Raw genomic sequence first — 13,172 nt, 5'->3', positions numbered from 1 at the left:
CCTATAGGTAATCATAGAATCAAATCCCATGTGTTCCCTATAGGTAATCACAGAATCAAATCCCATGTGTTCCCTATAGGTAATCATAGAATCAATGCTGCTGGATAGCAAAGAAAGTTCAGAGATTCTGAAAAGTCTGAAATGAATATCTATACTTCTCTCCAACCATCTCCTGTATACTGTAAAAGGAAACACTTAAATGTGTATACCAGGGGCCTCATGAAAGATTATCGTTGTTCCCAAAAATGATGTAGTGTGGGCAAAAGCAGGGCATCCAAGATCGTGTCTGAGCTTGGGCACCGGTCGTTGATTCAAACCCTACACTTCCATGTGGAAATTCACTATGTGGCAGGAGAATGGAGGTATACAACCGACTGAGAAAGAAGACAGAGTGTTTAAGAGTGGAACGTTTTGAAAAAGGTACAGAAGGGGAGTATTACTTTGGACAGGTTTAAAACCTTATGTTCACTGGTTGAAAAGTCAAAAAGATTTTCAGGGTAAGTTGTGGCCGAGACCGAAAAGAACAGGAACTGAGAGAGCGGGGAGAAGGTGTGAGAGACAGAATTTGACTTTTAGCAGAGTGAGGGGGAGAATAGGGGTGTGTGTTAAAATGCACAGTAATGATTTATCTAAGCTGGCTGGTCTTGTGGCCCTGAACGTTACTGAATCACCTTTGATCCACTTCTAATTGAAACCAAACGTGTAGATGGCCTACTTCTGTCAATATGTCAGCAATCTCTCTATTCTATTCTCCATATGGTCAAGGCTGTGTGTGTATTGTGTGTGTGTATTGTGTGTGTGTATTGTGTGTGTGGGTGTGTGTGTGTGTGTGCTTGCGTGTGTGCGAGGTGAGAGGGAGAGAGAGAGAGAGAGAGAGAGGGAGAGGGAGAGCTGCTTTCACATCTGGTTTGCGTGGCCGTGAATAAACAGGATACTTCGGGGAGCACAGATTAATGTCTAACACTCACATACATTAATAGTGGCTGGAATGCCATTCAAAACATGTTAGTCCCCCCCCTCCCGACAGGTCAAGCAAAGCAAAAACAAGTTAAGCACTCATTTCATTGTGCCGGATTAGCATAGGAATGATTATATAATGGACTATGACAAGTGTCTTCAGGTTCAAATTACATCGACCACGCCCACACGTAACCCCAATCTCTACACCGTAACCCCCGTCTCACACGTAACCCCTGTTCTACACCGTAACTCTGTGCCTATACAGTAACCCCAGTCTCTACAAACCGTAACCCCGTCTTTCAACCGTACAACCGTCTGCCACACAATAACCCCCGTCTCTACACCAGTAACACCCGTCTTATACACCGTATCCCCGCTCTACACGTAACACTCGTCATCCACACCGTAACCTCTCCGTCTCTACAACCGTAACACCCGTCTCCACACCGTAACCCCCGTCTCTACACCGTAACACCCGTCTCCACACCGTAACCCCCGTCTCTTACAAAATAACCTTAACACTGGTCCATACACCGATCCCCTGTCTCTACACCAACAGACTGTCCGTCCAACCGTAACCACCGTCTCGACACGGCAACCCCTTCCACACATTGTAACTCACCTCTCGTACCACCGTAACACCGTCTTTACCCGTATCCGCCGTCTCTATACCGTAACCCACCTCTCTACACCGTAACCCACCTCTCGCAAACCCGAACCCACCTCTCCACACCGTAAACACCCTCCTCCACACCGTAACCCCAGTCTCCACACCGGCACTCACCTCTCACACCATAACCCACCTCTCCACACCGTAAACACCCGTCTCCACACCCGTACCCCCGTCTCCAAGACCATAACCCAACCTCTTCGTATACCGTAACACCACGTAACCCCCGTCTCCACAACCGTAACCACCTCTCTACACACCGTTACTCCGTCTCTACACCGTAACCCGCCGTCTCCCCACCGTAACCCGCGTCTCCACACCATACACCACCTCACACACATAACCCACCTTCCACACATAACACCTCCTCAGCCACACATCCCCAACCCCGCACCACTCTACCATGAACCCCCTCTCCACCCATAACCCACCCTTCTCTACACCATAACCCACCTCTCTACCCATAACCCACCCTCTCAACACCGTATACCACCTCTTCTACACCATAACCCCCTCTCTACACCATAACCCACCTCTCTACACAATAACCCACCGTCTGCCATACCCATTCCTAACCAGTACGCCCTCTCCACACCACCCCCTCGTCCACACCATAACCCACCTCTCCACCATAACCCACCTTCTCTACACATAACCACTTCAAATACCACCTCTCTACACATAAAACCACCTCTCTACACCATAACCCCGTCTCCACACCATAATCCCACCTCAATAACCACCCACCATTAGACCCACCTCTCTACACCCTTATACCCACCTCTCGTACACCAATAACCCACCTTCTCTACACATACCCATCTCTAACCAAACCCGCTCTTACATCATAACCCACCTCTCTACCAACAGTAACCCCACCTCTCTTAACGAGCCAGTAACCCACTCGTCTAGCAACTGTAACCCACGTCTCTACACCGTACCCCACCGTCTCCACACTGTAACCCACCGTCTCCAACACTGTAACGCCACCGCTCTCCACACGCGTAACCCACCGTCTCCACACTGTAACCCCACCGTCTCCACACGAACCCACCGTCTCCACACGTAACCCACGTCTCCACAGCTAGTAACCTCACCGTTCTCCCACACTGTGCGACCGACTCAAAGAACAACCATTACTCTTTTTGTTGTCTCCGAATTGTTGCAGTGCTGCAACACTTATTAGTGTCCTGGCAAGACCCTAGGGTTTAGGGTTAGGGGTTCAACCCAGCCCTCTGGGCTTAGGGTTAGGTTTAACCGCAGCACCTGGCTATAGGGTTAGGTTTAACCCCAGACCCTGCGGCGTTTACGCATGTAGGGTTAACCCCAGACCTGGGCTTAGGGTTGGTTAACCAGACCCCTGGGCTTTAGGGTACGGGTTTAACCCACGACCCTGGGCTTAGGTTAGGCGGGTTAATCCCTAGACCCTGGCTTAGCGTTTAGGGTTAAGCCCAGCACCCTGGGCTTAGGGTTAGTTAAGGGTTAACCCAAGACCCCTGGGCTTAGGCGTTAGGTTATGGTTAACCCAGACCTGGGCTTAGGGTTAGGTTACAGTTAACGAAGACCTGGGCTTAGCGTTAGGGTTAAAACCAACCCTGGCTTAGGTTCGGTTAGGGTAACCCTGACCCTGTGCTTTTAAATGCCTTGGTCATGAGAAAGGAATGAAGGCTCACTCCAAGGAGAGATGTCGTGTGTATGATGTCTGTGATGTTTGTGTGTTTGTGTGTGTAGAGAGAGAAATATTCAAAAGGTAGAGTTCATAAGTCTGCCTGTCACGCCTGCAATGGATGTCCTTTGCGTGTGGATGGTGGCATGTGTGTATATGTGTGTGTGTGTGTGTGTGTGTGTGTGTGTGTGTGTTGTGTGTGTGGTGTGTTGTGTGTTGTGTGTGGTGCTTGTGTTGTGTGTGTGTGTGTGTGTGTGTGTGTGTGTGGTGGTGTGTGTGTGTGTGTGTGTGGTGTGTGTTGTGTTGTCGTGTGTGTGTGGTGTGTGTGTTGGGATATGGCGATAGCAACCATAATGGGAACAGCATGCTCATTTCTGGAGATTAGGGTGGTAACTGGACGGCCAGGAGAGGGAGGAGGAGGGGGGAGAGGAGGGAGGAGCGATGGGAGGGAGAGAGGGGAAGGGAGGGGTACATGGTGTGTGGTAGGGTTTTGGGTAAAGGAGGGGGAAACAAGGAGTAAGAGCATGCAGTCCCATATTTGAATTTATAGCAATCAAATCCAAGAAAGGCCCATATAAAAAACTCATTAATAAAACATTGGCTTACCTTGTTGTTTTAGGGCATTTTAATCATGGTAGGTTGGTGTTAGACTCAGGCCGTCTCCTCTCCTCCAGTCCCTGCTGGTGGAGCTGTAGCTTGCCGTCTAGACCTCGTTCCTGCTGGGTGGCTGCGGGGAGCGAGCGTGGCTGCACCAGGTTCAGACGGCCTTGGGTGGAGCTAGTCACACAGGGCACGTAGTACAACCATCACTGCTCTACTGCCACACGCACTCTCCTGCTTCTGCAAGTGCTGAGGCGGAGGAGAAAGAGCAAGAGCTGTTAACATTTGTAGGAGAAATGCTTTGAATGATGGTCCAGGTCAAAGTGACGCTGAATCATTTGAAGTGACTTTGCTCTCGATTCGTACAGACAGCTTAACTGTTGATACCTGCAGCACAGTAAACGGGGGACACTGTTATCTAGTCGGCGCAAAAACATGTTTAAAATGGAAAATGTAGGAAGGAGATAAGAACAAAGGATATTTATCTTCCTTTTTCTGAGCAGACCAACAAAACAATCAGTGTGGGTTAGAAGAATGCAAGGATGTGAATAAGCGTACGGAAAAAAGCTGATAGTACTGACAAAGAGGAGAGGAGAGACAAAGAGGAGAGGAGAGACAAAAAGGAGAGAGAGACATAAGAGGAGAGGAGAGACAAAGTTGAGGAGAGGAGAGACGAGACGAGGTGAGGAAGACGAGGTGAGGAGAGACGAGGTGAGGAGAGGAGAACAAAGTGAGGAAGAGACGAGACGAAGTGAAGGAGACAAAGTGAGGAGAACGAAGTGAGGAGAGACAAAGTGAGGAAGAGGAGATACAAAGTGAGGGAGAGACGAAGTGAGGAGAGACAAAGTGAGGAAAGAGGAGAGACAAAGTGAGGAAGAGGAGAGACAAGTGAGGAGAGGAGAGACCAAAATGAGGAGAGGAGAGACAAAGTGAGGAGAGGAGAGACAAGTGAGGGAGAGGAGAGACAAAGTGAGGAGAGATGAAGTGAGGAGAGACAAAGTGAGGAGAGACAAAGTGGATGTTTTGACAACGGTGTTTCAAAAAAGTTTATTTGAAAAATCTATTATTTCTCAGACACACAAGGATTGCCGAAGTGCTAGGATTCATACTGTGTGTATGGTTGGTGTGTTTGGAGCCCACGTGTGTGTGCTTTGTGTGCCTGTGTGCGGGTTGTGTGTGTGTGCTTGTGTGAGCGTATGTGCGTGTGAGCGTATGTGCGTGTGCGTGTGTCTTGTGTGAGCGTGTGTGCGTGTTGCGTGTGCGTGTGCGTGTGCGTTGTGTGTGGTGTGTGTGTGTGTGTTGTGTGTGTGTGTGTGTTGGTTGTGTGGTTGTGTGTGTGTGTGTGTGTGTGTGTGTGTGGTTGTGTGTGTGTGGTGTGGTGCCTACTGGGCTTCCTAAATTTCCTATTCAAATAAAATAGTAGCAGCAGTGTTTTGTGTGAGAGATTCTCTAGTCATTACTGGTGAACAGCAGGGGGGTGTATTCAAGTGTGTGACTGTCACTTGCAAGCTTACTTTTTCACTCAACACAGTTGCTACTAGCATTGCAGCCATCCGTGCAGCTACCCCCTACCCCCATCCCTGACCTCTACACACACACACATCACCACCCGCCTCCCCAACCTCCATAACACCCGGGGGAAGCCAGCAATATCAAGTGTGCCTCCCATAGCTGGCAGCCTAATGAACAATGAGGCAACCAACAAAAGGCCAGGCTACAGGCTTTCCATTAACTGGGTCCTCTTGCTAGAGCACAAAAACAGACGCTTCAGAGAGAGGAGCGGGGGGAGGGGTACGCAGGGCAGAGCCTGCGGTGTCTGTGTGACTTGAGAAAGAGAGTGAGAGAGTGAAAATAGGTGAGAGAGAGAAAGAGAGAAGCGAGAGCGAGAAGAAAGAGAAGAGAGAGAGAGAGAGAGAGAGAGAGAGAGAGGAGAGAGAGAGAGAGAGAGGCGAGAGGAGAGGAGAGAGAGAGAAGAGAGAGAGAAGAGAGAGGAGAGAGAGAGAGAGAGGAGAGAAAGAGAGAGAAGAGAAAAAGAGAGAGACGAAAGAGAGAGAAAGAGAGAGATTAAAGACATCTTATGCTTTTGCCGAAAAGCCTTTTTGAAATCTGACATGTTGGCTGGTTACAACGAGTGTAGCTTTTAATTTGTATCTTGCATGTGTGATTTAATGAAAGTTGATTTTTTATATCATTTTATTTGAAATTGGCGTCTGGCGCATTTCCCTCTGGCTTTTGGGCAAGGTGGGACTGTTTTCTGTCTCTCTTACTCTCTGTCGTCTTTCTGTCTCTCTGTCTTTCTGTCTCTCCTGTCCTCTCTGTCTCTCTGTCTTTCCTGTTCATCTCTGTCTCTCTGTCTTTCTCCTGTCTCTCTGTCTTTTGTCTCTCTTACTCTCTGTCTTTCTGTCGCCTGTCTTTCTGTCTCTCTGTTCTTTTGTCTCTCTGTCTCTCTGTCTCTTCTGTCCTTTCTGTCTCCTCTGTCTCTCTGTCTCTCTGCTGTCTTTCTGTCTCTCTTACTCTCGCTGTCTTTCTGTCTTTCCTGTCTCTCTTACTCTCTGTTTTCCTGTCTCTCTGTCTGCTCTGTCTTTCTGTCTCTCTTACTCTCTGTCTTTCTGTCTCTCTTACTCTCTGTCTCTCTGTCTCTCTTCTTCTGTCCTTTCTCGTCTCTCTTACTCTCTGTCTCTCTGGTCTTTCTGCCTCCCTCTTACTCTGTATTTCTCTGTCTCTCTGTTCCTCTTCTGCCTCTCTTACTCCTCTGTCTCTCTGTCTTTCTGCTCTCTTACTCCGCTCTGTTCTTCTGTCCTTTCTGCCTCTCTTACTCTCTGTCGCTCTGTCTTTCTGTCTGCTTTACTCTCTGTCTTTCTGTCTCTCCTGTCTTTCTGTTCTCTGTCTTTCTCTGTCTCTCTGTATTTCTGTCTCTTGTCGCTCTGTCCTTTCTGTCTCTCTGTCTTTCTGTCTCTCTGTCTTTCTGTCTCTCTGTCTTTTCTCTGTCTCTCTGTCTTTCTGTTCTCTTCTGTGCTCTGTCTTTTCTGTCTCTCTGTCTTCTGTCTCTCTGTCTTTCTGTCCTCTCTGTCCTTTCTCTGTCACTCTGTCTTTCTGTCTCTCTTACTCTCTGTCTTTCTGTCCTCTCTACCTCTCTGGTCACTCTGTCTTTCTGTCTGTCGTACTCCTCTGTCTCTCTCTCTTTCTGTCTCTCTTAGTCTCTGTATTTCCTGTCTCTCTTTACTCTTCTGTTCTTCCTGTCTCTCTGTCTTTCTGTCACTCTCTGTCTTTCTGTCTGTCGTACTCTCTGTTCTCTCTCTCTTTCTGTCTCTCTAGTCTCTGTATTTATGTCTCTCTTACTCTCTGTCTTTTCTGTCTCTCTTACTTCTGCCTGTCTGTCCTCTCTTACGTCTCTGTCTTTCTGGTCTCTTACACTAAAGCAAGACTGATTCTTCCCTCTGCTTTTTGAGAAAGTACAGAGACACTACTTTCCGTCTAGTGTACCCCTCAGTCATTCAGTTCAAGAAGAAACCCAGCAAGGCTGGCCATCTTGTTTGTGAGCCATGCTGAATAACAAAAAATATGGTACATAACCGCCAAACAACACGTTTTTATAACCTGGGCCAGTTAATAAGCTCTGTACCTTCAGGGCCACACTCCTTTCAACAGATTCACTCACATTGTTCTTGCTTAATTCAACCTCTTCTGACTACCATTATACAGTGTGTGTGTGTGTGTGTGTGTGTGTGTGTGTGTGTGTGTGTGGTGTGTGTGTGTGTGTGTGTGTGTGTGTGTGTGTGTGTGTGTGTGTGTTGTGTGTGGTGTGTGTGTGTGTGTGTGTTGTGTGTGTGTGTGTGTGTGTGTGTGTGTGTGTCCTGCTTCACAGTACTGAGATCTCTGAAACAGTAGATACATGGAGTTCCTTTGTTGAGGCAAGAGCTGTTAAACTTTTAGTCATAATAATATACCTCTATCCTTGGCCAGGCTTGGATAGTCATCTTTAAAAAAAACATACATTCTTTGCCATTCGTAAAATGAACTCAACGCTCTTGAGTAGGTAGTCGGTTCCTACATTGAATAGAGACAAACCCATTCTGCTTTTACTTTAAGAAATATTCATTTAAATCTCCCATCAGCAAACTCCTTGTTTAAGAACCAGAACTAAGAGAGTAGTTGTAATAGACTGAGAGAGAGAGACACACAGAGAGACCAGAGAGACAGCGAGAGAGAGAGAGAGAACAGAGAGAGAGAGAGAGAAGAGAGAGAGAGAGAGAGAAGGAGAGAGAGAGAGAGAGAGAGAGAAGAGAGAGGAGAGAGAGCAGAGAGAGAGAGCACGAGAGAGAGAGAGAGCAGAGAGAGAGAGAGAGAGAGAGACAGGGAGAGAGAGATGAGAACACAGAGAGAGAGAGACAGAGAGATATAGAGAGAGACAGAGAGTATAGAGAGAGACAGAGAGAGAGAGAGAGAGAAGATAGATAGAGAGAGAGAGAGAGAGAGAGATACAACAAACAGAGCTCTATCCTTAATCATAGAATGCTAAATGTGCCTCTCACTTAATCATACATTTTTTTTGCATTTGAAAATTTCAAGTGGCTATTTTCAGTGATTCGAGCGCCTCTCATTGCTCTTTCCATATCCCGTGTATGTCTGGGTATCCTTTCCTTCTCTGGGGGGGTTTCTTTCCTTCTCTGGGGAAGGGGGGTTCCTTTCCTTCTCTGGGGGAAGGGGGGTTCCTTTCCTTCTCTGGGGGGGTTCATTTCGTTCTCTGGTGGAAAGGGGGGTTTTCCTTTCGTTCTCTGGTGGAAAGGGGGGGTTCCTTTCCTTCTCTGGGGGGTTCCTTTCCTTCTCTAGGGGGGTTTCCTTTCCTTCTTCTGGGGGGTTTCTTTTTTTCCTTCTCTGGGGGGTTATTTTCCTTCTCTGGTGGGAAGGGGGGGGGGGTTCCTTTCCTTCTCTGGTGGAAGGGGGGGTTCCTTTCCTTCTCTGGTGGAAGGGGGGGTTCCTTTCCTTCTCTGGTGGAAGGGGGGTTCCTTTCCTTCTCTGGTGGAAGGGGGGTTTTTTCCTTCTCTAGTGGAGAGGGGGGTTCCTCTCCTTCTCTGGGGGGGTTCCTTTCCTTCTCTGGGGGGGGGGTTCTCTTCCTTCTCTGGGGGGGTTCCTTTCCTTCTCTTGGGGGGGTTCCTTTCCTTCTCTGGGGGGTTTCCTTAGGGTTCCTTTTCTTCTCGTGGTGGAAGGGGGGTTCCTTTCCTTCTCTGGTGGAAGGGGGGTTTCTTCTTCCTTCTCTGGGGGGGTTCCTTTCCTTCTCTGGGGGGTTCTCTTTCCTTCTCTGGTGGAAGGGGGGTTTCCTTTCTTCTCTGGTGGAGGGGGGGTTCCTTTCCTTCTCTGGGGGGTTTCCTTTCGCTTCTCTGGGGGGGTTTCTTTCTTCTTGGGAGGGTTCCTTTCTTTCTGGGGGGGTTCTTCCTTCTCTGGTGGAAAGGGGGGGTTCCTTTCCTGCTCTGGGGGGTTTCCTTTCCTTCTCTGGGGGGGTTCCTTTCTCTCTGGGGGGGTTTCCTTTCTGCTCTGGCGGGGGTTTCTTTCCTTCTCTGGTGGAAGGGGGGGTTCCTTTCCTTCTCTGGTGGAAGGGGGGTTCCTTTCCTTTCTCTGGGGGGTTTTTTCCTTCTCTGGGGGGTTCCTTTCCTTCTCTAAAGGGGGGTTTTCCTTTCCTTCTCTGGTGGAGGTAGGGTTCCTTTCCTTCTCAGTTGGAAGTGGGGGGGTTTCCTTTCCTTTCTCTGCGGGGGGGGGGGTTTCCTTTCCTTCTCTGATGGAAGGGAGGGTTCCTTTTCCTTCTCTGGGAAGGGGGGGTTCCTCTCCTCCTCTGGTGGAAGGGGGGGTTCCTTCCTTCTGCTGGTGGAAGGGGGGTTCCTTTTCCTTCTCTGGTGGGAAGGGGGGTTCCTTTCCTTCCTCGGGGGGGTTCCTTTCCTTCTCTGTCTCGTGGGGGGGTTCCTTTCTTCTCATTGGGGGGGTTCCTTTCCTTCTCTGGGGGGTTCCTTTCGCTTCTCTGGTGGAGGGGGGTTTCCTTTCCCTTCTCCTGGGGGGTTCCTTTCCTTCTCTAGGGGGGTTCCTTCCTTCTCTTGGGGGGTTCTTTTCCTTCTCCTGGGGGGTTATTTTTCCTTCTCTGGTGGAAGGGGGGAGTTTTCCTTCTCTGGTGGAAGGGGGGGGTTCCTTTCCTTCTCTGGTGGAAGGGGGGTTCCTTTCTTCTCTGGTGGAAGGGGGGTTCCTCTCCTTCTCTGGTGGAAGGGGGTTTCTTTCTTCTCTGGTGGAAGGGGGGGTTCTTCCTTCTCTGGGTGGAGGGGGGTTTTCTTTCCTTCTCTGGTGGAAGGGGGGTTCCTTTCCTTCTCTGGGGGGGTGTTCCTTTTTCTCTGGTGGAAGGGGGGTTCCTTTCCTTCTCTGGTGGAAGGGGGGTTCCTTTCTTCTCTAAGGGGGTTTCCTTTCCTTGTGAAGTCTTTCTCTCAGTTGGAAGTGGAGGGGTTCCTTTCCTTCTCTGCGGGGGGGGGGGTTTCCTTTCCTTCTCTGGTGGAAGGGGGTTCCTTTTCCTTCTCTGGGGGGTTCCTTTCCTTCTCTGGGGGGGTCCTTTCCTCTCTGGTGGAAGGGGGGTTCCTTTCTTCTCTTGGTGAAGGGGGGTTCCTCCTCTTCCTCTGGTGGAGGGAGGTTCCTTCTTCTCTGGTGGAAGGGGGGTTCCTTTCCTTCTCTGGGGGGGTTCCTTTCCTTCTCTGTGGGGGGTTTCCTTTCCTTCTCGGGAAGGGGGGGTTCCTTCCTTCTCTGGGGGGTTCCTTTCTTCCTCCTGGGGGGGTTCTTTCCTTCCTCTCGGTTCTTTTTTGGTGGAGGGGTTCCTTTCCTTCTCTGGTTGGAAGGGGGGGTTCCTCTCCTTCTCTGGGGGGGTTCCTTTCCTTCTTGGGGGGGGTTCCTTTCTTCTCTGGGGGGTTCCTTTCCTTCTCTGGGAAGGGGGGTTCCTTTCCTCTCTGGTGGAAGGGGGGTTCTCCTCCTTCTCTGGTGGAAGGGGGTTCCTTTCCTTCTGCTTGGGGGGTTCCTTCCTTCTCTGGGGGGGTTTCCTTTCCTTTCTGGTGGAAGGGGGGTTCCTTTCCTTTCTGGGGGGGTTCCTTTCCTTCTCTGGGGGGGTTTCTTTCCTTCTCTGGTGGAAGGGGGGTTCCTTTCCTTCTCTGGTGGAAGGGGGGTTCCTCTCCTTCTCTGGTGGAAGGGGTTCCTCCTTCTCTGGTGAAAGGGGGGGTTCCTCTCCTTCTCTGGTGGGTGTGTGGATTAGTGTTTTTGGCAAACAACAACAGGGTTAGAGCTGCATCGCTCCCCAAGGACCAATCAGACTCTACTAACGACAGGTCCCATGGTGCCCCTCAAGATGCCAGCGGCAAAATATTATTTTCCACTGTATGATCAGTGTGTTGACGGTGGGGGCGAAGGGAGGTGCAGTGAAGAAGTACAACACCAGGGGACTCCCTGTCATCTGTCAAGCACCAGACACTGGAATCCCCCCACACCTCTCTCACCAAACCCCTGCATAGGGGAGCGTTTGTCCCTGTCATATCTACGTCCCCTCTTGCTTCCCTCCCCAAACCCCTGCATAGGGGAGCGTGTCCCTGTCATATCTACGTCCCCCTTGCTTCCTCCCCAAACCCCTGCATGGGAGCGTTGTCCCTGTCATATCTACGTCCCCCTTGCTTCCTTCCCCTAACCCCTGCATAGGGGAGCGCTGTCCCTGTCATATCTACGTCCCCCTTGCTTCCTTCCCAAACCCCTGCTAGGGGAGCTTTGTCCCTGTCATATCTACGTCCCCTTGCTTCCTTCCCCAAACACCTGCATAGCGGGAGCATTGTCCCTGTCATATCTACGTCCTCCTTGCTTCCTTCCCCAAACCCCTGCATAGGGGAGCTTTGTCCTGTCATATCTACGTCCTCCTTGCTTCCTTCCCCAAACCCCTGCATAGGGGAGCGTTGTCCCTGTCATATCTACGTCCCCCTTGCTTCCTTCCCCAAACCCCTGCATAGGGGAGCATTGTCCCTGTCATATCTAGCGTCCCCCTTGCTTCCTTCCCCAAACCCCTGCATAGGGGAGCTTTGTCCCTGTCATATCTACGTCCCCTTGCTTCCTTCCCAAACCCCTGCATAGGGGAGCGTTGTCCCTGTCATATCTACGTCCCCCTTGCTTCCTTCCAAAACCCCTGCATAGGGGAGCTTTTGTCCCTGTCATATCTACGTCCCCCTTGCTTCCTTCCCCAAACCCAGGGAAGGGTGTGTGTTCCTCCTTGACAGAAAATACTTTATTTATTTATGTTGACTTGAATGTTTACAAAACACCTTTCACCCCTCCCTCATCCTCCTCTCCTGTCCTCTTCCTCATCCTCTTCTCCTGTCCTCTCCCTCATCCTCCTCTCCGTTTCTGATTCATCTGTTCTTTCCTCTGTGACAAAACAGCCATATTAAACAGAATACTAAATAAGACAGAGGACATCAAGTTGTTTTTAAATCTATTTCTCTCCCTCCCTCTCTCTCTCTCCCTCTCCTTCAAAGAGAAAGAAGCATCTGTTTTCATCCCTAAACCAGAAGACAAATTAAGACATTCTATGTCAACATGACTCCTCCCTCTTATTAACCACTAGTGAACACAAAGCTGAAATAACCACTTGTTTAACTAGCCTGGGACCTTCCGACGCCGCAGTTATGCCTTAATAACATGTGTGTGCTGAAATAGACAGACTTCTCTCTGCCCCCTCTGGTATGGGCTTCTATCTCTCCTTACATCAGCAGTTTTTGGTCATGTTCAGGGGTAATGTTTTGGGGTAATGCAGTTATGGGGTGATATAGTTTTGGGGTGACACAGTTTTGGGGTAATGTTTTGGGGTAAAGCAGCTTTGGGGGCATGTCTCCCGATTCATTCATACCGACGTGACACTAGCTGATGGATGCAAACTATGTTCTTCCTCCAAAACATAGCAAAACGACAATSTGTTTCAGTAGCTATAGTTAGCTAGCTAACGATCTAGCTAGCTATCATCATCTAAAATATCCCAAATGTATAAGACACTTCTTATTTCATTGATGGTGATTAGACTCACCTATGTAAAGCTAGCCACAATAACGCTTAGCCACAATAGTGGAATTTGCAGTTCGCCTTCAAAATAATAGTATCTCAATGAAAGTGATGCAAATAGTGGAATCATGGTATAATGGAATATATCATGCTAAAAGTGGATGGAATGTTCTGATATAAATTCAACAGAAGACAAAAATCCTTTAATTTTTAGATGTATGAGAC

General features: G+C 49.3%; 1 protein-coding gene across 1 annotated transcript in view; it reads right to left on the bottom strand.

Moving 5' to 3' along the window:
- Positions 1 to 4,073: 4,073 nt before the first annotated feature.
- The window catches only part of LOC112075924 (zinc finger homeobox protein 4-like), a 49,433-nt gene continuing 40,334 nt past the window's right edge, over positions 4,074 to 13,172 (bottom strand). The window contains exon 5 of the mRNA XM_024142837.2: positions 4,074 to 4,145. Within this exon, the coding sequence (XP_023998605.1) occupies positions 4,074 to 4,145 (72 nt within the window). The remainder of the gene's footprint in view (positions 4,146 to 13,172) is intronic.

This window comes from Salvelinus sp. IW2-2015, unplaced genomic scaffold (genome assembly GCF_002910315.2).
Source record: "Salvelinus sp. IW2-2015 unplaced genomic scaffold, ASM291031v2 Un_scaffold3470, whole genome shotgun sequence".
NCBI classification, from domain to species: domain Eukaryota; kingdom Metazoa; phylum Chordata; class Actinopteri; order Salmoniformes; family Salmonidae; genus Salvelinus; species Salvelinus sp. IW2-2015.
The sequence above is the reverse complement of the archived record's forward strand: the minus strand, read 5'-3'. Positions and strand labels throughout refer to the sequence as shown.